General features: G+C 31.3%; 2 protein-coding genes across 3 annotated transcripts; both read right to left on the reverse strand.

The window, feature by feature from the left end:
- Nucleotides 1–763: 763 nt before the first annotated feature.
- Nucleotides 764–5,228, reverse strand: LOC134257806 (uncharacterized). Of its 2 annotated transcripts, XM_062740406.1 has the most exons (14): nucleotides 5,174–5,228; nucleotides 5,015–5,083; nucleotides 4,611–4,733; nucleotides 4,214–4,327; nucleotides 4,021–4,098; nucleotides 3,355–3,491; nucleotides 2,971–3,057; nucleotides 2,728–2,820; nucleotides 2,530–2,643; nucleotides 2,140–2,335; nucleotides 1,859–2,011; nucleotides 1,499–1,584; nucleotides 1,101–1,171; nucleotides 764–966 (listed from the first exon to the last, which is right to left on the reverse strand). In XM_062740406.1, the coding sequence occupies exons 3-14, from the start codon at nucleotides 4,663–4,665 to the stop codon at nucleotides 873–875; spliced, it is 1,278 nt and encodes a 425-aa protein (XP_062596390.1). In that variant the 5' UTR covers nucleotides 4,666–4,733; nucleotides 5,015–5,083; nucleotides 5,174–5,228; the 3' UTR covers nucleotides 764–872. The 2 variants fall into 2 exon arrangements, with proteins under 2 accessions (XP_062596390.1, XP_062596391.1); XM_062740407.1 differs by lacking the exon at nucleotides 2,728–2,820.
- Nucleotides 5,229–7,099: 1,871 nt separating this feature from the next.
- LOC134257807 (uncharacterized) lies at nucleotides 7,100–21,438 on the reverse strand. Its single transcript, XM_062740409.1, has 11 exons — nucleotides 21,329–21,438; nucleotides 17,787–17,861; nucleotides 11,411–11,544; nucleotides 10,237–10,320; nucleotides 10,069–10,161; nucleotides 9,824–9,937; nucleotides 9,353–9,557; nucleotides 9,116–9,264; nucleotides 7,777–7,859; nucleotides 7,623–7,693; nucleotides 7,100–7,469 (listed from the first exon to the last, which is right to left on the reverse strand). The coding sequence occupies exons 2-11, from the start codon at nucleotides 17,827–17,829 to the stop codon at nucleotides 7,444–7,446; spliced, it is 1,002 nt and encodes a 333-aa protein (XP_062596393.1). The 5' UTR covers nucleotides 17,830–17,861; nucleotides 21,329–21,438; the 3' UTR covers nucleotides 7,100–7,443.
- Between the last annotated feature and the right edge of the window lie 894 nt (nucleotides 21,439–22,332).

Here is a 22,332-nt window from a genome sequence, read left to right on the forward strand (position 1 = left end):
TAAATAGGGTCGGGTCATTGAAACGTCCCTTCTCAAGAACCACAGGGCCAGAAAAACTGAAACATATATTGAAGCATTCTTGGGTAGTGTAGAGTCAATATTATTCAAATAATAGTCCCCGCGGCTGAGGTGGGGCTACAATAGAGAATCAAAGTTTTACATAGTAATATATAGGAAAAATCTTTAAAAAAAACTTCTTCTCATGAACCAATGGGCCAGAAAAGCTGAAACTTATGTGGAAGTATCCTCGGACAGTGTAGATTTAATATTGTCCAAATCAATTATGAAACTTAAGTGAAAGCATCCTGGGGTAGTGTAGAGTCTAATTTGTTCAAATCATGACCCCCGAGGGTAAGGCAGGGCCACAATAGGGAATCAAAATTTTACAATGAAATATATAGAACGTAGAAAATATTCTTAAAAACCACTTCGCCAGAAAAGCTGAAACTTGTATGGAAGCATCCTGGGGTAGTGTAAATTCTAAATAATTCAAATCATGAGAACCGGAGGTAAGGCGGAACAACAGAATCCAAGTTGTACATCGAAATGAATAGGAAATAAACTTTTAAAATCCTCGTACAGTAAAGATTTTATATTGTCCAAATCAATCATGACCCCTTGTGTAGGGTGGGTCGCAATAGGTATTACAAGTGGAAAAATCTGTTAGAGAACAGAAAAATTTCTCGGGTGAGCGATGTGGCCCATGGCCCAGTTATTTTCGCTACAGTAAAAAATTGAAATTTAAAAAGCATTTTATTAGGAGTATGGTTTCTTTTATAACATTCAATATTTAAAAAGTGCAGTCCATACGGTCGTTATACTAGTTTTACTAGTTTTGAAAATAAATTTCTGTCCATCGTACAGAAGTTCTTTCAAAATTTATGTCCTTCCTTTTCGGGATTTCCAGAGTAGTATGATCTGTGTTGACATTTCAATGACTGAAGCACAAGAGGGTCAAATGGATCACTAAATGAAAATTAAGATTGTTAATAGATTTTTTCCTTTGTGATAAGTTTAAAACCCCGTCAAGTTTTAAAACTGTTTAATAATTAAAAAAAGTGTGAAAAAAACAAGAATGTTCGATATTTAAGCATACTTACCACAAAGTAACGTCATATCTGTTGTCATACCCGTATCTATAGTTACTACGATTTCCGTTCTGCCACTTCACCTTGACAATAAGAAGTATTTGAAAACATAATTGTTATTATCTAAATTGGAAAAAAATCATTTATGAGATCTGTATATGTTGTTTATGTTGTTTTAAAAACAAGATTTTTTTCCTAACAATGTGAAAATATCTACTCAGACAAGGATCAGAAAAATTTATTTCTACCAAGTAAATATCAGATAATTCTTGAGCCTTGAATTGGTATAATTTCATTAAAGTGTCCGAACCAAAAGGATCACGTCTTTTAAATAAGTTTTCAAAAGTTTTTTCTTCAATAACAAAATTACAGTGTTTTAATCTTTTTATTTTTTAGTTTATTGTATTTACAAGAACAACGGCATCTTTTTTTATTCTGTACACTGTTCCAACATTCCCCTCTCCGCCATCTTGGTCTCCCCATTTCCAATCAGGACCTTCGTTTAAAGAAATAAACTTTAACTGCTAAATAAATCTTCTTTCTAGTATGATATTAAAGGGGTTAATAAAGACATTAAGATCAGGGCTAATAAATAAAGTTCATTTAGTATTTTCTAGTCTGAATAACAGCTTCCAGACTAAATCCAAGATAATGAACTAGTACCGGTATTTAATGCATAAAAAATATAAATATGTAATTTTTACAATCGGTGGGATAAGGACAGTCTTAAAAAATGAGAACATTCCGAAACATTAACAATCATAAAGTACCTCTGGTAACTAGGCATCCAACGGCGATCAGTTCATTCTCTAGAATCCTTGGTTCTTTACATGGAGTAATATCATATTTTTCAATTAAACCATCAAAACCATACTGATAACTCAATGTAACACCACTATCCAATTCTACGTTTACCCATCCAGCTAAAAAAATAATTTTATTTTCTTTGTCATTCATGATAACCTATTGTCAATTCATTCTTGACAAATGCTTTAAATTTCAGGTTTTCTAAAAAGAATTTATTAGCTGGTAGGTTGGACTACACTCGTGCCTTTTTCGCAGTGTCCGATCACTGTTCCAGGACCATGACTGTCTTGGTTTTTATAGGTCCAATGAGGTCCACGTTTTACTCTTGTACCAATGCAAGGGAGACTTTCATATCGCTCTCTGAAAAAATCTTCCTCCACATCTTCTGCAGTTATTGGTTTGAATGCATCAATTTTATTTATTATATCATTTATGTCCTCCTTCAAGAAAAAGTAAATATCAATTTTGTCAATTTTTTTAATAGATATATTAAAACTTTTTGTTTTAAAACAAAGTTAAAATAGATGAAATGTTTTTATCACACACATGGACTTTCTGTAAGGAGGTAAACGTGTTTAATATATATTTAGAGATTAATCTTAAATCCTTGTCATCAAGTTATATAAATCAATACCAAATCTTTGCTAGAGACATTATCATGTAACGGTGACATTTTGGCAATAGTTTGAATCTGTTCCTGTGTTATTCCAGTTGCCATTCTTTCCTTTGAGATGCGAGACACAATTCTCTGTAAAATAGGTCAATATTGTGATATATGCATTAAACTTTCCATCACGAAATAAGTAATATTAAATACTGGAATTTTTCTAACCATGTTCAAAGCAAACCTTCCACATTGCTTAGCATCGGTTGGGAAAATCAGTCTTCCTGCTGTCGATGAATCCACCAATGTTTTTAAGAAATCCTTTTAAATATAATGCTAAGTTCTTGAATGATAATAGTTTCTGCATATCTTGTCTCTTCAAATCCATCTTTTTATTTAATTCGAAGGAATCTTCTTTTGATGATACATGCAAAAATACAATTAAAAGCAATCATAAAATGATAAACTTACGACATTTGGATCGGACCCTACAGGAATGCACATGATCGGCGTTGTCTTTCCAATCTCTTTCATCAAAGCTTGTATTCTTGTAAAAGTCTGGAAACACGTAATTCATTGATGTATTAAAACAAAAAACTTCCAACCTGATATTAACAGATTTATAAAATAACAAATAAGCTTATTAAAACAATGAATGATACGATATATATTTAATCCAAGGGCAGTTTTTGCTTATATAATTAAAAAATGACAGAAAAGGTGCTTCATTTTAAGATATAACTCAATTTTTTTTTCAAATTAGCATATGATTAATATTGGATATTATATAATATATGAACTATATAATATTAAAAAAAAATTAAAATTCAAAATTGTTTGTAGTAAATCGCTTACACCGTCAAATATTGATTCTTCGCTCGAATTGTCCAGTTCTGGCCCTCCCACTTCAGTAGATGTTGTTGGCCTACCATCAGAAATTATAACCAATCTTGCTCTCACGCTTATATAAGGATTAAAAATTGCATTGTGACCTAAAAAACAATTATATTAATTTTGAATAGGTAATACTTTATGATCTGGTTATGATACAACATAAATATTTTGTATCCTAATTGGACAAAATGCAAATTAAGTCACTTTCTAAATGAATTCAATTTCCTGATGGAGAAAATTCCCTATGATTTGTCAACTTTGTCAAAATGTTGTATTGACCATTGAATTTGAAAATCGTTGATTTTGAACAAGAAAAAATTCCATTTTGTTATTGTTTTCATCACAATTTATCTTGATATTAAAAGCAGATAAAAACCGTTTAAGGTGCACGATTCATTTTACTCAATTGTTTAATTAGTGTATGCGTGTTCATGAGTGTATTCGGGTATTTGGTATTTTTTTCCATATATCAATAAATCGAAATGTTATTATGACATATCAAATTAAAAGATTGTAACATGAATAAAATGAAGACAATAAATTTATAAGGTAGAAAAGGTTTACCATCTTTCAATTTCTTTTTTACCAAAATAATGAATTTTCTATTACTTTTTCGGGATATTTTACCTCCACCGTAGCGTATACAGGATAAAGAAAGAATTATGCCTGCTTCCATAGGCGAGCTTCCTCTGCATTCTACCTTATCTTGAAAATTTATAATGTTTAATTATAAGTTTAAAAAAATTTCAAATGAAAAGGAAAATATAAATTAAGCTAACCTCCTATATCTGTAAAATTAGATTGATATATAGACATTTACCAAGACAATCTCTGACGGATCCGTAGTTGTTGGAATAATAATGTAAGAATTTGATTTCTTCACCAAACATAATGACAGCGACATTTTCGTCGAGGTGTGGATGAAGAATAAATTCTGTAAAGTGAAGTAAATACACGCATTAAACTTATAAATATCTTTTGAAAGTGGATTTCGGTCGAAGATTTTTTTAATATCTAAAAGTCTGTGTCATTTTTAATTTATACAATATTCATATAGTGTGCTATTTTCATAATCAACGCAAAATGGATATGCTTTACATCAGAAAAGATTTATAATTATTATTGGCTTTTTAAGACATACAATGCAAAACTAAGTGAAAACAAGTTAATGAAAAAAGTCATATGAATTACGTTATTGTGACTTTACATGAGGATACCGTTTAAAATATCAAGGAAAGCCCACTTCAACTGATGGAATCCCTCTCCTGTCATGCTGGCTTATGTATCGAGAAGAAATACCGTACATACACCTCCCCCATGCTGGTGTTTTCTTTTCTGATCTATGTGTAGAATGAAATGTATGAAGATGCCGAACAGTATTCTAGATCAAAAGTCCATAAAACAATATAAATTAGGAGCATAGCAAACAGTCGGACCTCCAAAATCTTAACATCAGAGGTTGGATCAAGTGATACATGGGTATTGCTTGTGTAAAAACCAACATGAATTTTATCAAAATTTCAAAATAACAAATTATGTTCAAATATGTATGTTCCTTAATCCTTTTTGCATTTGAATAATTAAACCTTTACATATGATAAAAATGTCTCAATATACATACTTTCCAATGCCACTTCCTCGGCAAGTCTATGCCAATGATATACATCAACTCCTCTAAACATTCTGTTATCTGCGACATTTATCAATATATAATGAATTTCAATGTGTATTTTATCATATTCTACAAAATATTTGAAATAGAAAATCAAAATGGACTTACGCAATTGATCCAATCATGTACTTCCTTGTCAATACAGTGTATGTTTTCTCTACAGGATTTTAACTCTCATAGCAATATAAAAAAAGTTTTTTTTCCTTTTACATGTTTTAGAAATAATCGGATTTGCATATCTATTTTAAAATCAATAGCCATTTGATTTCATAAAATAAAAACGAAAATTCAAAACAACAGCTTTCCAAATACAAATCCATCTACTAAATATTTTTAGCAAGTCAATGAACAAAAATGTTACTCAAAATGTAGAGTTAAAATTATTATTTTATTGTTTAGTTTTTCAGAACTGCTGATACAAAAATCAAAACCACATCTCAAACAACACCCCTTTTTACTTTTTGATTTTCTGCAAATTATAATACCAAAGGAGTTCAAAATAGCTTTTGCAGTATAGTTTTGACGAGATTTAGTGATATGTCAGCGAGATAAGATAAATTATTCACGGAAATACGACCTTTAACTTACATTTTGAAAAAAAAAACTGACATTGCGATTAACAACTTCTTTTTTTACATTTGAGAGGTCAGTCTATGATATTTAGAATTTGCACTGTCTGTCACACATGTAATATATTTTGGAAAAAAAAACAGCATTAGAATCCACTTGATCCAGACCTTTGACATACTTTGCCAGATAAATTATACAAAGGATTTTTTACATTTAGAGGGGTGAGCAATTTGATAAATATCATTTACACCTATTTTTAGACTGTTTATCACTTTGTCATGTGTAATATATTTACCACAAAAAACAGCATTAAAAAATTCCACTTATCCAATATGACCTTTGACATACTTTGCCAGATAAATTATATTGCAAAGGATTAAATCTAACTTATGTCTTTTTTAATTCAGAGAGGCAGACGATGAGCGATTTGATAAATATCATTTATACCTATTTTTATGAGCTCATTTCAATGTACTTTGTCACTGTATAAAATGCATGTACAGTTACCACAAAAACTGAAGTTGAAGTACTTAAAAAATTCATCGGGATCGGTTATCCAATATGAATGGTGTAGACTGATAATTGTGATCAAGACAGTGTATTTTGAAGGATTGTTGAGATCACAATTTGAGGGGTTTGGGATTTGTATTTCTATGAGACTGCCAGAATCTATCGCAGTCTTACTATATGTGTATTTTTATTTGCATAAATGCAAGTGGCATATAAATAGCTGAATTTCTGCAGGCATGTATTAAATTTCATTTTGGACAAACATACTTTCATGGGAACTGAGATTATATATATATACTGGCGTCAGATAAGCAAATGAGGAATCAACATGGATTTTAAGGACAAATCAGATGAGTGAGAATTGTGTTGTATATGTTTCTATGAATAATATTGGAATTATACTCTTGGAAGAAAGATCATGGCAAGGAGCACAAGGTGTGACCGGTCGACAGAGTGAGATCACTGCTCCATGGCACCTGATCTGACCTCTAATGTTTTTAAAGTCAGCCTTTGTTCATATCTTGTGTTGTTTGATGGACTTTTGAGATTGAATTCTGTTCGTTATATATCTCTACATATACAAGTATTCCATCTAAAGGCGATCGGAAAGGCACAAATAACATTTTTTCAATGCCTTTTGTGATGAAAAGCAATCTGATTATTTCTATTTTATTATTCCCATGCTGACGATTACACACAAATTATTTATTTTAACAAGTGAACTATCTGAAATTGTAAAAACATAGAAGGTTTCTCAAAGCCATACTATAAATAAAGGTAATTTGTGCCTGTATTCCTTTTTGTGTAGCCTGCAGAGCAGAGCGACACTAAGGGATCACTTTGCCTGGCGTCTGTCCGACCGTCTAGCTGTCCATCTTATCTTAATTAATTAAAAAAAAAAATCTCCATTATCATTTTTCCCTTTAAAAATTTAATTTTATGCAGATTCCTTCGTTGTCATTTTTCTGTCACAAAACTACAGCATTCTCAAATAATTCATTCTTATGATGTATCCAATCCCTTTGTTTATAAACTTTTAGTATCTTAATCTTTTTCCAAGCATTTTTACAGTCATTGGACTGATAAATACATGTAATATTCTGCGATAAATGAATTGTATTTTTATTACTTTGAAATTTTCTGCTTGTTTCAATTGCTTTCATTTAAATTGAAAATCGGACTTTGAACGATGAAAAAAATCTTCATCAAAGTATATAAATCAATATATAATTATATAAGGACTTTGAGCGTTTGTTATCCTTTTTTTCCTTTTGTAAATACCACACATGACATACTGGTTACCATGCTTTCGTCAAATGGATCACTGAAATGATTAAATAAAGATATAAATAAGTAAATTCAGTTAAATGATTTAATCCATAACGTTTTTGTAATGAATTATTTTAAATTGAATTCAGTCTTTTAACGTTTAAGAAACACTAACATTACACTAATATTTGATCACTATTTTATTTACCAAACGACAACATCTGTTTTGCCATTATAACCAAATCTGTAATTGCTTTTATTTCCATTTTCCCATCGTACCTGAAAGTTAAATATAATAAAAATAATGTTTTAATTTGAAAGAGAAAAATCAGCCCATGTATGACTTGAAGGACAAATTTTACATAGACAACGTTTTCCTTGACTCTATACACCGCCCCAATATTTCCAGGACCACCATCTTGGTTTTTCCATTTCCAATCAGGACCTATAATAAATATATATAATTTGTCTTAGCATTTTAAATAATTATGATTTAAGACTTCGACCGTTGTTTAAACAGGATTTTGGAAGTAGTTTAACATTTAATTAATGATAGATTTCGGTAAAAGAAGATAAATTCGATCAAATTATAATGTATACAGTAATTTTTGCCCCGTATATTTTCGCTTTTCACACATGCAAACAATTTTGCCTCATTTGAAATTAGCAGTTCTATTTACGATTAAGCTATTTGAAACACCACCTGTTATCAAGGACAAAAATGGTGAAAATAAAACGGAGACGAAGATCCTCCTTTATGCGGTAACAAATATGTTGCGATTCATTCGAAGGAATTTTGATTTGTTATTTTAATTGTTAAGACTTAAGAAGAAAAGGGTATCTATTTTTCTATCAAAAACTTTCTGATCATCATTCTAAAATGTAAAAAAAAAAAAAAAAACATTGTATTTGTGTCGTTGGTTGCATTTTCATCAAACATACATGTATATTGTGATTAGAAGAAGAAATTGTATTCCTATGCTTAGGAATAAAAAAAAATTGACGTTTATGTATTCTTATGCTTATATGCAAGCTCACCGCAGTAAAATTAGTGTTACTGCAAATTAAAGAAATTAGTATTAACATAATTTATAACATATGTATTAACATATATTGAAATTCTAATGGATTCAAGCAATCAAATACAAATTAGCTAAATAATTAAAAACATTGAAATCTTTAAAATTGGATATACAGGTAATGTATTTTTTATAAATATCCTCGAAAAAAGTTTTCAAGGTGTAAACTGAAATAGCAATGCACAACCTACAGTGATCTGTTTGGGAATATATTTCCAGATCAGGCGATGTATTTTCAAAGTATTTTATTTTCAGCTTGTTTAGTACAGTGAAGCTGTTCCAAAATACAGTTGCCTTTTCAAAGTACAATGTAATGAGCTCATAAACATACGAGTATAATATACATGCTGGCCTCTAAAATGTAAAATGTGATTTATATGCACCAATAACTATTTTGCGAAGTAGATCAAAGGTCTTGCTTAAAGGTCACAAGATCAATTACCATGCATCTCAAAAAAACCTTAGACTGTCAATCAATGTTTGTGAGACATATCAAAATATTTCCCCTTATATATAGTTCACGTGCACATGTAACAGATTGGTGTAAGGATTGATAGATAGACAGAGAGTAGTTAAGTGATCCCGTTGTGTCACTCTAACTTTCAGGCGGAACAAAAATGACCTCTCTGAACAAGACATCCAACTGCAATATTTTCTCTTTGTAATAACCTAGGTTCATAGTGATGACAATATCTCCTGAATCGACATTTTCAGTGTCATACTCATATGGAAATTTCATTCCAGTATCCCATTCAACATAAACCCAGGCATCTATCCAAAAGAAAGCATTTTTATATTTCATGAAATTTTTTGTGAATTTTTGAAAACGGTTTTTACAAACAATATACTGAATTCGAACCTCGAGTCCAATGCCCAATTATTGTTCCCGGACCGTTTGAGTCCTGATCATTATAATGCCAATTAGGTCCTCTTCGAACACGTGTTCCAGGAGGCGGAAGTCGACTATCGCGCCCACGGTACTCACATTCCTCCATTGATTCTTCATCCGGGTACACATTCATATCATAAGCGTGTCTGTTCTTCAGAATTTCAAACACGTCTTCCTAAATGGGAAGGCGATCTGTGTTATTTTGTTTCAAATTCTTTGAACAATTATAGAAAACATGATTATTTACGCTTGAATATTCAAATTCCATTTATATTCTTCGCATATATAAATTTATTTGTTACCTTTGTATACATAAACATTTTTTTCTAATTATCATATCATATACACCCTCTCTCTCTCTCTCTCTCTCTCTCTCTCTCTCTCTCTTTCTTTTTGAACCGTACTCATATATGTCCAAGAGAGTCTCCATCAAATAAATACCAGATCCTTTTCTTTGAAATCATGTTGTTTTCTTCCATCAATGACAGCTGTCTTTATATCATCTATTGTATATTCAGACGGGGGAATTCTGCCCATAATTTCTCCGGCAACTAACTATAAATTGTTTTGAACAAATTTCAGTTTTAAAAAATGCAGTGTTATACATCAATATGATTTTTTCTTTACAAATTAAAGAGTAAAAAATATTTCTAAAAAATTCTCTCTACGCATTTAGAATTATATACCATATTTAAAGTATATCTTGCATACTGCTTGGCTTCTTTGTGATGTAGGAGTTTTCCGCCTTTGGACCCATACGCAACTCCTCCAAGTAAACACTATAAAGAAAAGAAAGAGAAAGTTTTTCCTCTTTCTCTCTCTCTCTCAATTCACGTGATATAAAATAAACTTACAACATCTGGCTCTTTTCCGACAGGGATACAGACAATTGGATTTGCATTTCCTATTTTCTTGGCGAGGTTTAAGATATGCACTTTCTTCGAAAATATGAAAAATATATAAATGGTACTTCAGATAAAAGAAATACGTATCTTAATGATAAAATGTTAGAATTATTTCAGTCTACAGAAAAAAAGTCCCCATTTCCTTATTAGGCCTTTTTCATTCACTGAAAAACTTAAGTGCAAAAAAAATGACGGCATCCTAAACATCCAGACATGTCTTAAACTTATTAGAACCCGACACTCTTAATGAAGCGTTTGGTCAGTAGCTCATTTGTTAAATTAATTAAGAGTGTTTCGGCAGTATTAATAGCACATGTCATTTTATAATTGTGATACGGCCTGCCATCATCAGGGGTCTACCGTATGCATAAATCAATCAATAAATTTCTTTGAACTTCATTTGATTTTAATTTGGATCTAATGATAAGATCGCCTATATTCTTGTGTTTGCGTGTGAAAAAAAACGACGACATCCTAAACATCCAGACATGTCTTAATACACCCTCTTTCTCTCTCTCTCTCTCTCTCTCTCTCTCTCTCTCTCTCTCTCTCTCTCTCTCTCTCTCTCTCTCTTAATGAAGCATTTGGTCATTTGCTCATTTGTTAAATTAATTAAGAGTGTTCAAGGCAGTATTAATAGCACATGTCATTTTATAATTGTGATACGGTCTGTCATCATCAGAGGTCCACCGTATGCATAAATCTATCAATTTCTTTGAACTTCATTTGATTTTAATTTGGTTCTAATGATAAGATCGCCTATATTCTTGTGTTTGCTGTATGCCACCATAGGGGGTGTTGTGAATAATTCTTTGCATACATCGTCATCAAGTATGTAAAAAAATATTTCATAAGTCGTTCTCTCTCCCCTTTATATATGGGTTAAATACCAAAACGTTTGGTATAGCCTTTTTGTTATTTTTCTTCTTTGATTTTTTAAGAAGATCCATTCTATTTGCAGAAATAGTTTCTTGCGTAATAGGTTTAATTTCTGAATGTTTATAACCTCTTTTTCGAGATGAGTTTTGAAATCTCTAAAGATAACTTTCAGTACAGCTTGATCACTAGTATTTCTCAGATGTCTGGTATATTAATTTAAAACTAATGTTATATTAATTTTTACTGTCTTTTCTCTTCTAGAGCTAGCGGTTAAATATCCATCTTCTTCGTCTAAATGATTACCAGTCTTCGTACTGCCATTCGAAATGAAAACCACTCTAGCCCTATTGGTGAATGGTCCAACATTGGTTGATCGATCTGATTTATATACATGTAAAGAATAATTAATCAAATGATAATAATTATTTCGTTTACGATTCCGTTTCAATTTCTGTTTGAAAGAAGACACACAGCTTTACTTTCAATGACTATTTTACGAAAGCCCAGAAGGCTCATTCGAGATTCGAGTTTCCAAATACGAGATTCGAAATTCGAGATTCAAAATTCGAAATTCGAGATTCAAAATTCGAGTTTCGAGATTCAAGATCCAAACGAACCAATCAAAAGCGGGTTCAACATTTGATTATTTCCCTTTATTATGTTTTTACTATCAAGAAATAGTTCAATATAATTATATCAAATGGGTCATTTGATTAAATTACAATGCAAGAAAAAGTGTTATATATATTAGAGGGAAATTTAAATAATTAATGGAATTTTGATCAGCAAAAAATATTTTTATTTATATTATAGATTCTTAAATATTAAATAGATTTCATATATCAGGAGTATATATATTTTTGAATTGTCTACTAAACTTAATTTTTATGCATTTCCTGTGTTAGGAAAACCACAGGTACTTGTGAAAGGTACCACCCCCTCCCCTCCCCCTCGATATTCAACCATAGGGCTTATTGGACATTTTTTTCACAAGTTTTATTTATTAAACTTATTCATCATGTATACAATAACAAAAAATTGTAAAATCCCCAGAATAATCGCTCAACCTCCCCCCCCCCCCCAAATACCAACTATACATTATAAGAGAAGGATATGCCACTCCAGTCTGTTTACGTTGTACCCCCACTGGTGTTAAATGCATTTATTTTGTTTTAACTTTATATGTCGATTCACACTGTCTCTACATATACAATGTGTTTCCAGGGGCGGAAGGAATTGAAGTTTGCCAGATTCAGGCAGGGGGTCTGGGGGCCGCCTTGCGGCCCCCAGTGGGTCCAGGGTAAAGCCCTGGTGGGGGCCCAGGGGGCGAAGGCCCCGGAAGCTCTTGGATTCTAGAGGTTTTGTAGGGTAAAAATGAGGTCTACCGAGTAGACATTTAAAACATTTTCTCGACAAACTATGTTTTATGCTAACTTGGACAATTTTAAGGGGGCATAATTGCGCCCCCCCCCCTTAAATCTGCCACTGATTTCTGTCTAAGTCCATGCTATCGGACTGACTCTGCATCACATAGTAATCCCACATTTTTTCCGTAAACAGCTTTCTTTCTTGTAAAGTGGGGTAATGAATAGTGTTTTTTTGTTTTGTTTTTTTTGGTTGAGCGATTATTCTTGGGTTTTACGCCAGCGATTTTTTTCGTATTGTAAGGCTACACATAACAGAGAAATAAGCCCCGGGGTTCAATATCAAGGGGGGGGGGGGGGTATTGTCCACACGTACCTGTGTTTTTCTAAAAATTAAGACAAGAAACATGTATTGACGTAAGCGTCAAAAATCGGCCGCAAACCAATTAATGTTCCTTTTATGAAGCAACTAAAGACTATGGTGATCTGCTTTTTAAAATATCTTATATTTATCTGTTAATATATATCCTCGTGATATTAAAAGCTTGTGCTCTACATTGCATGATTTTCTTAATTATATAATGCATGTTCAGTAAAAACCCCTGGTACTCTGCGTCAACAACTTTTGAACCGTGGGCCTGTATGGCATTTGCATTAAAAGTTTAAAACTAAAATTAAATGTAGTCTACAACTAGATATGCAGTGTAGTTTAATTTAATAAAAATGCAGCAAATATTTTGGTATCCTTGCTCTCTCTTAGAGGAAAAAACTAAACTCCCTCCAGATCCGCCACTTCATTTCTTCTCTTTGAGTTGTAAAGGGAAAATTCTTGGCACATTGTAAAACGTGCATTATCCTCGTCTGCTAAGGGCCAAATCTTGTAATATTTTGTAGCCTGCTAAGTCTTTTAATGAATTTACATTTAACCATATTTTTCAAAATGTTTATATGTGTACATATGTACACGTCATTTTAAAATAAATACGTACAACAAATCCCGTTTGAATAGAGAAAGTAAAATTGTGTAATATACAAAACGCGGTCTTTGATTTAGACTACACCCAACACATGTCTTAATTTTCTCCGCACTTCAAACGTATCTAAATTTCTAAGTCAGTATTGGATGAATTATTTACCTCATTCTTCATAAGAATTTTTAATTTTATGTTTATTGTGCGTTTTTCTTTAACCTTAAGACCGTCTTTTTAAAATACTATTAAATTAATGTTAAATATTTTTTATCTAAATTGTTTTAACTCCGCAGAAACGCACAGCGACTTCGAACTTTCATATCATATAACCGACCATCTCCTGGCGGCCGGTAATTTGTCATCAATACAAAAATATGATTATATACTCCTGATATATGTTATCTATTTAATATTTAAGAATCTATAATATAAATTGAAATATTCATTGCGGATCAAAAATCCATTAATTATTTAAATTTCCCTCTAATATATATAACACTTTTTCTCTCTCTCTCTCTCTCTCTCTCTCTCTCTCTCTCTCTCTCTCTCTCTCTCTCTCTCTTCTTTTTCAATCTCGAAACTCGAATTTTATCTCGAATTTCGAATCTCGTATTTAAAAACTCGAATTATATATGTACGAAAGCCCAGAAGGCTCATTCGAGATTCAAATAAATACCAGATTCGAAATTCGAGATTCGAAATTCGAGTTTCGAGATTCAATATCCAAACTAACCAATCAAAAGGCGGTTTGAGATTCAATTACTCCCCTTTGTTATTTTTTACTATTAAGAAATCGTTGAGTATTTTAATACCGAGGAGGTCATTTGATTAAATTACAACGCAAGAAAAAGTGTTATATATTATCAAAACGAAATTTAAAGAAATATTGGATTTTGGTCTGCAAGATATGCTTAATTAATTTATAATAGCTTCTTAAATGTCATAAGAGATTTATATAAAGAATATATATATATATATATATATATATATATATATATATATATTTCGTGTTATCTACTTTGGATACAGGGTTGTTGACGTAATAGTAAACTTAGATTAACCGTACATGCATCCCCCCTTTTTTCCAAACATAAGTTTTTTACCATTGAAAATGTTCATCGAAAGGTTGGTTGCCAAGCCCCAAGCGCCCCCCCCCCCCCCCCCCACTACGTTTTCTCAGTCTCTCTCTAGTCAAAGAAGTTTAAGTAGTAGTGTATTAAAAGAAATTAGGTACTAAATGAAGTTCGACCCCCCCCCCTCCCCCGCCCCCTTTTCACGCCCCGAAATAGGATTTTCGGGTTTTGACAAATTTTTCTGACAGTTTTTATTTTCAGGTTTGAAATAATATTTTTGCCTGGCTCCCCCCCCCTCCCCCCACCCCACTTTCAAAATCGATGCTTCGTCTCTGTAATAATTAGTACTACGCGTTTCAAGGTGGATAGTGTTTGTGACACGATATTAGAAAGTGGCCAGTGACCAAGTTTATGAAACCAATAGACAGCCCCTAAATACGGATGGCTGAAACATGCATGCTTAATAAAGATAATGACCCATTGGGAATAATAAATTAAAAGAAATTGTTAATCCTTATCCCCACCCCAACCTCGAAAAATAGGGGTTATCATGGTAATTGGAAGTTATTTTTGAACGGACATAAGCATAAAGTTACTGTTTTCTATAGTATATTATATCGGAAAAATATTACGGGAATGGCTAAATGGGGGGGGGGGGGCGCGCAAATGTGTGGTTATCAACATTCATTGTCAATCTTGCGATGCATGGATACAATAAATATATATTCGATAATTATTTAAAAGGAAACCGCTCGGGTCTCGCAAGATACATAACCAATCAATACACAAGTTCATAAATCTTCAAGATCATCGAGTTCTTGATCTTTATTTTCATGCAGATTTTTGTAAAATCTTCTAACTTCTTCCACGATCTCTTGTTGTTAGTTTACATATTTGCCATCATTATTAATCAAGTTGTTGATATTCTTATTTACGTTATTTCGTTTCTCTAGGGCACAAAAATATTTTGTAGGTTTCCTAATAGAGGAAATACATAAAAATTTAGTTTTCAATTACTTATCTTGGTCTAAGGCTTTGATAATTTGAATTAATTAAAAATCATAGATACAATACAGACTGGAATTTATTTTATTTTATATCAAATAGTAGATGAGTCTAGCTAAGCTGCAGAACTGTGGCGTTATTGTTTTATATTTTAGTCTCTGACCATAGTGTTATGGTCAAAGATTCAAATATACTAGTAAAACCATAACACTCATTTCATTGGGAAGGGGGGGGGGGGGCAGCCATACATTTTCAGTTTTCAACTACCAAAAATTTCTTGACAACCAAAAACAAAGCAAAGTCATCAGATGCTTTTTATTGAGGGGGCACAAGCATATTGTAGTTATGATTTCTATAGTGTTTTATATGTCGCAAAATTTTCGGGGGGGGGGGGGGCACAATGTAAAGAAATGTACCCTCATTAATATTTCATATAAATAATAATTTTCTCCCTCATCAATGTTCTTATTAAAAAGATTGTCGACCTACTAATGCCGCAATTCAACGATAAGACCATATAATATTCTATATACGTATCTATTGTTTTGTTTAATGAGGAAAAATAAGAATTTATATATATTTTCCAAAATGTAACCCAAAATTCCTTTTTATTTCGTTTTAATACATATATCATTTTTTCTTGCATTATCATTAAAGCAAATGACCCATTTGTTACGAATATATTCAACGATTTCTTTATAGTAAAACATACCAAAGGGAAGTAATCAAAGTTGAACCTGCCTTTTGATTGGTTAATTTGGATCTTGAATCTCGAAACTCGAATTTCGAATCTCGAATTTCGAATCTCGTATTTCGAATCTCGAATCTCGTATTTCGAATCTCGAATCTCGAATGAGCCTTCTGGGCTTTCGTACGAATGAGCCTTCTGGGCTTTCGTACTATTTCGTACAAGTTACTCTATTCAAACACCAAAATTAAAATCATGAAGCCTTGGCAAAGATTGTTGAATTAAATAAAAAATTAATACGAGGGTTGATCTAAAAGTAATGTCACAGTGTCCATATCTTTTATATTTGGCGTCATATTATCAAATACAATATACCAAAAGAAGATGCACAAATATAAATCTAGCTAACATTAAAATTTTCATTTAATAATGTTTATTTGAATTTATTTTATAGATGTTTAAAAATTAGAGCATAGGGGGTGTCGCCGCGTCACAACTGAACTTCACGTTTAAAAGTGTATTTTATCTTAGAATAAACAAGACAAACACATTACATTACAGCTAAATAGATTCTTAAAAAGCACCTAATCTCTCAATGTTTTAAAAGACACAATTCTCGTCATTTTCTAGTCTTTAATTGAAAATAAAATGACGGCATTGTTATTTGTGATCATAAACAGTGTTGTTTTACTCTGTTGAATTGAACAAAGGGATTGTCAAAATATAAAAAACGGCTAGACGAGTTGTAATGCATTTTTGCTTCAAAATATGCGATTCATCACAAGCGACAGTTACGTTAATTAATCAGACTTACAGAAAAAGAATGTAAATAAGATACATCTTAATTGATTGTTTCAGCCATTTTGGGCGGGTGTATGGTCACTGAATGATCAGAAGAGGAAAAGAAGACCGGAAGATAGGAGATCGGACGCAAACTTTCAATGTTGTCTGACGTCGTTAAAAAAACAGACGTATAGAGTGACATGTAATTTTTTAAGTTTGTCTTATGCTACTGTTCAAAAAATTTTGACAGAGGGCTTAATTATGAAAAGAGTGAGTTTATAATGGTACCAAGAATTCTTAAAGAAACTGGAATTGGTGAGAGTGTTTGCGAATCACAAGCATTTTTTTTTAATGAAACGAAGGTGAAACGCTTAAAAGTATGACAATGCGTATCCGTCATATGACGCTATTTTTAGGCGCGACGACTACCATAAACGCACATCGTTTAAAATCCGATATTTTGGAAAGTATAGATAATATTCCTTTGAATTTTTCAGGTCTGATATGAAATAAATAAAGCTTTCATCACGAATAATTTTGTTGCTTTACGTCGATTTATAGCAATTTTATCAAAATTGTGACATTACTTTTGGATCAACCCTCGTAGTAGTTACTTTTTATGTAAAAAATGTCTTAGCTTACTTTACTAATGAAACTTTATAAATGAATATAATCTATGTCAGTTAAAGCTTTATATTACATGTAACTACAATAAAATTGTTACAATTGAACCTACTTCCATCATCCAGGGCAGAAATTGACAAGGTTAATCCCTCCATAATTGTTGATGGTCCTTCACAAGTAACACCTTCTAGAAAAGTTATTTCAGAAGTTATATTCTTGAGATATACTATCAGTCAACAAGAATTATATAAAACAATTTTTCTAGCATATTGAGAAAATAGTCAAAAGTTTATAATTGTTAGGTCATTATTTACTCAATGAATTTTCGACTGATTATTACATTATTTCACTATCGTGACAAGAAGTACAAAGCGAGTTTGACCGGTCGGCAGGGGATGCTTAATTCTCCATGGCACCTAATTCCACCTTTGATGTTTTGTTTGCTCTGCTCCTATTTTGTTTTGTTTAATGGACTTTTGAAATTGAATACTGTTCGTTATCTACATATATTTAATTCTACTTAATAATTAAATTGAGTTCTCCTCAAGAGATAGAAAGCGATCCTCTGTATATTAAGAACAGTTTGTTATAGACGGTATATGTATATTTCTTAGAACATTATTCCTACAGCAATGGGCGACAAATGTTGTAATGTTTCGTAACAAATCAAATTATACTTTGTATGGATGTATTGAAGATTCAATATTTTTTCATTCAAAAGCAGAATACTTGAAACAAAATCAATATCAATGTAATGATCTTATGTAAATAAGATTCCCTTGAAGAGAGTAATTTATCTTTATACTTTAGAAAAAAATACTTCATTTGTATCAAACAGATAAACACCCATTCTCAATATAAGGGCACAAATGCCTCTCTGAATTTTTAAAAAATGAAGTTCAAGATAACAATTTTTCTATCAATTACCTTTGAAAGAAAGTATCTGAAGATTTTGTTTCCAGATTTTTTTTCATCAAATCATAATACATGTAATAATGACAAGACGATAAAGTAGAGGGTGATTTTATTCAGAAATGTAGCTTGAAATGTACGTTACTCTTTTTTCAATGTCTAAAAAGATATGTAAAAAAAAATGTAGTCATTAAAATCACAATTGGAATATCTCATCTTAACACCAGAACATCCTACCAACTCTGTCAGCAACATATTTCCTCGGCATATGAACGTGCGTGTAATTTTTCCTTTCAAAAAACAAAGGTTACTTTTTAATCCAGATGTACAAAAACATTTTTAAAATATATGCTTTGAATTCTTCTCTCTGTTTTGTTTACAGCGATCAGTTTGGAATCTTGTCATTTTCTATAGATACTGGAACCTAACATGTACATGTAGTAAAATTCTATTTTGTAGTTACTGTCTTTTTTAACATATATCCATGCCGATTTAGAAAACTATGTAAATGTAACGTACATTTCAAGATATATTTCTGTTTAATAAAAACTTAAAATTCATCTAAAAATTCATAGTTTTGTTTCAGTTTATTCCAAAAAAGATTCTCTTTGTAATCACATTGTGTTATATGTCACAAGACACGATTGCCTCAGAATATGAGTAGGTAACGTACATTTCAAGCTTGTAATGATATGTAAATTAGTAATAAGAAAATATTGAAAAAAAAAAGCAATTATTGACATAAAAATCATTTCAATGAGGCGTTTTAAGGCAGTAATATAAGAAATCATAATGTAACAAACGAGGTTATTTGTCATCAACTACATGAATGTCACGTCACTTCGGTAACGTTCATTACATATATTATTGGGGAGTCCCCTCCATCTCAGTTCATTACCATTCTTTTGTGCTGTTTCGCTGAAATTGACACCGGTCATAGCCTAGTTACTTCTACCTGTGTGCAAGGGTACAGACAAAAAAAATATGATTCAGACGTATTTTGCTATGATCTAACAAATGCTCGTACTGTTTGGTCATTGAAACTTAACATAAGTATATTCCGAATATATCCATCAACAGTCTTGTTAACAATTTCATTAATAGTATGTTGCAACATCGTTTTTCAAAACACAAACATATGTGCTTATCAGCAGATCTGGAAAAATATAACCCAAAATGCAATGATTCAAACAAAACTGAGTATTGTGTGCCTTTCAGTATTTGAAATGTACGTGACTGTCTTGTGTTCTGGGTTTATTTGTTTTGTTTCTCTTTCTTTTTTTTTTTCTGTTTTTGTTTTTGTTTTTTTTTACCAATTATAAGCATATGCATACCTTGTTTTAAATTATCAACAACAATTAAATTGATATTGACGAAAAGTCGCATTTTAAAAATTAAACAAACTGCAAAAAGGTTGCCAAAGATGAATGCAAGACTGACTTAGAAATAAATTTTCTAGCATGTGGTAACAGTCTAAAACATTTACAAGTATTGGGGGTGCATTTAGATGGATTTATGTGGCCAGTTGTCAAATGGATTGTAACGATAATTTTGTTTCGCTCGTGTAAACGCAATTCAATGACTAAATAAAAAAATGTCAGTTAGAAATACGTAAAATGTACGTTACCATTCGTAACGTACATTTCAAATCTAAAAATCAATTCTCTTCCACAAGCGTACGTTAGACACGCAATATATCGATACTATTTGAACTTGCATATCATAAGAAATGCATCATACAGGTTTCGTTTTCAGAAATATATACCAGGTATCAAAATTATATTACATATAATTGACCTTAATATTTTTTTTTCCCTCAGCAGTAACGTTTCTTTTCATTAATTTTGAGACTTAGCCGACCTCCAACCTTTGAAACTTTCCTTTGTGTACACATTCGAGTGTGTGAAAGTATGAGAATACATGAAGATTCGTGCGAGATTCACTTAATTCGAATTTCATGGTAACGTACATTTCAGTCACGTACATTTCAAATGATCACTTTTCATGTAAAAAATAATTTTTAATTGTGTTAAGCAAAACGTCTTTGCCAGTTTACAGGATACAAGGGGTTGCTTATTCAGAGTCGTCTCATATTTTCTACTTAATATATATTCTTAATGGAAGAATATAGGTAACGTACATTTCTTTCTTATCTCTACGATTGCAAATGTCTTTCATTCCGTAAACATATTTATAAACGTTGCTCAAATTGTTCAATTTCATGTTACATTATCTAAGTAGGAGTAATTAATCCTTTGAAATTTCAAATTTAGCCCATCGATAGATAAAGGAGAACAAAACTTTCAGGTGTATAATCTTTGTGTTTGCTTGTAAATTGGTTGAAATAGAATTAAGCGACAGGGACATTGCACAATAAAAATTATTTATTATCACAAAGAAAATGTATTTATTGTTATGAAAAGAAATATATATGATACAAGGTTTAACTTATCAGAAAATTTTTACTTGAGAATCAAAACTATATATTACACAGAGGGGATTCAGAATAATATTTGCCTCGGCGACAGTAACGTACATTTCAAATAGGCTACTATATTTGAATTTGGAACTCCTTAAATACCCTTTCAGATCGATAATTATATGAATTCTTATTCATTGTTATATGACTATTTATAAAGTTGATTTAAAAATTACATCAGTGGTATTTCTTTTAAATGAAAATGAGGCGACATTATTTGAGCCCTTATATTGAGAATGGGTGAAAACAGAACGTCAACAAACCTAAAACGTGCTTTAAAGACAAGTAGTCGTTAGAGAAATAATGTAGGTATTTGACGTCCCTTCCAAACTGAATGACAGCGACATTATGATCAAATTCAGGATGATGGTAAAAGTCTAAAAAAAAAAAAAAGGTTACCACAATTTGTTGTAATTAATTTATAATTATTTTTTAAAACTTAAATAAAAAGAAAATATAAAACTATTTCTTAAACTATTAGTAATGTTTCTGTTTGAAACAAAATGAAATATATGATTTACTTATATTTATCAATATCACATTGTAACATGCCTTCAATGATCGATACAAACGCGTCCTTCATCTCCCAAAACCCTTCGCCTTCCATACTCTCTGATGTATCCAAAACAAATACAATAGATACTCCACTGCCCTGCATATGCTGTTTTTTGCGAACTATAAGTTTTTGAAACAATAAATTGCAATATAATTCGCACAATTTCTGAAACATATGTATTAGGGTTATTCAAGAAAGGAAGGTATTAAAATATAACATTTAAAATTGCTTTTACATGTACGTGGATATGTGAATTAATCGTGTATATTTCTTATAGTGAATAATTTTGGCAAAATATGTACAAACACATTAAATACTTACGTTCTATTGTTTCACTTCTTATTCTTTCTTGCCAGTAAGCTTCATCTTGATAGCTTCGACTCATTATTAATAAGAACTACATTATAATTTTTGAAAAATATATGTATTTATTTTTATAATATAAAATATTAAAAACAATTCTATGCTTCCGCATTACGAACTTCCCTTGTAAGAAGGAAATGTGATTACTCTTTGGTTTCCAATTTTATTCACTTTTAGAATTACATCATAAAAAGTACAATTTCCTAAATTTGACAGATACTGTTGTCAGCTGCAGGCACGAACAGCAGGACTTTTCAACATCACCCCTACTAATGTTATTGTGATTTAAATTCAAGACACGTGGGTTAGGATTACCTATTCAAAGGTTAAATGCATAGAACCGGTTTT

This window comes from Saccostrea cucullata, unplaced genomic scaffold (assembly GCF_032062105.1).
Source record: "Saccostrea cucullata isolate Sc308-1 unplaced genomic scaffold, CSIRO_AGI_Scuc_v1 ctg6611, whole genome shotgun sequence".
Lineage (NCBI taxonomy): Eukaryota > Metazoa > Mollusca > Bivalvia > Ostreida > Ostreidae > Saccostrea > Saccostrea cuccullata.

Bases quoted from the DNA above. Each gene is read 5' to 3' on its own strand.
- LOC134257807 (XM_062740409.1), bottom strand. From the start codon at position 17,829: ATGGAGGGATTAACCTTGTCAATTTCTGCCCTGGATGATGGAA. The intron at 7,860-9,115 runs GTCATTTTTGTT...TATTTATTATAG, and splicing joins TGGATGTCTTGTTCAGAGAG to GTCCTGATTGGAAATGGAAA. The intron at 7,470-7,622 runs GTAAATAAAATA...TAATCATTTCAG, and splicing joins AAAACAGATGTTGTCGTTTG to TGATCCATTTGACGAAAGCA.
- LOC134257806 (XM_062740406.1), bottom strand. From the start codon at position 4,665: ATGACAGGAGAGGGATTCCATCAGTTGAAGTGGGCTTTCCTTGATATT. The intron at 4,099-4,213 runs GTAAATGTCTAT...TAAATTTTCAAG, and splicing joins ATCCGTCAGAGATTGTCTTG to ATAAGGTAGAATGCAGAGGA. The intron at 1,172-1,498 runs GTAAATACAATA...CTTATTGTCAAG, and splicing joins AAAAAGATGCCGTTGTTCTT to GTGAAGTGGCAGAACGGAAA.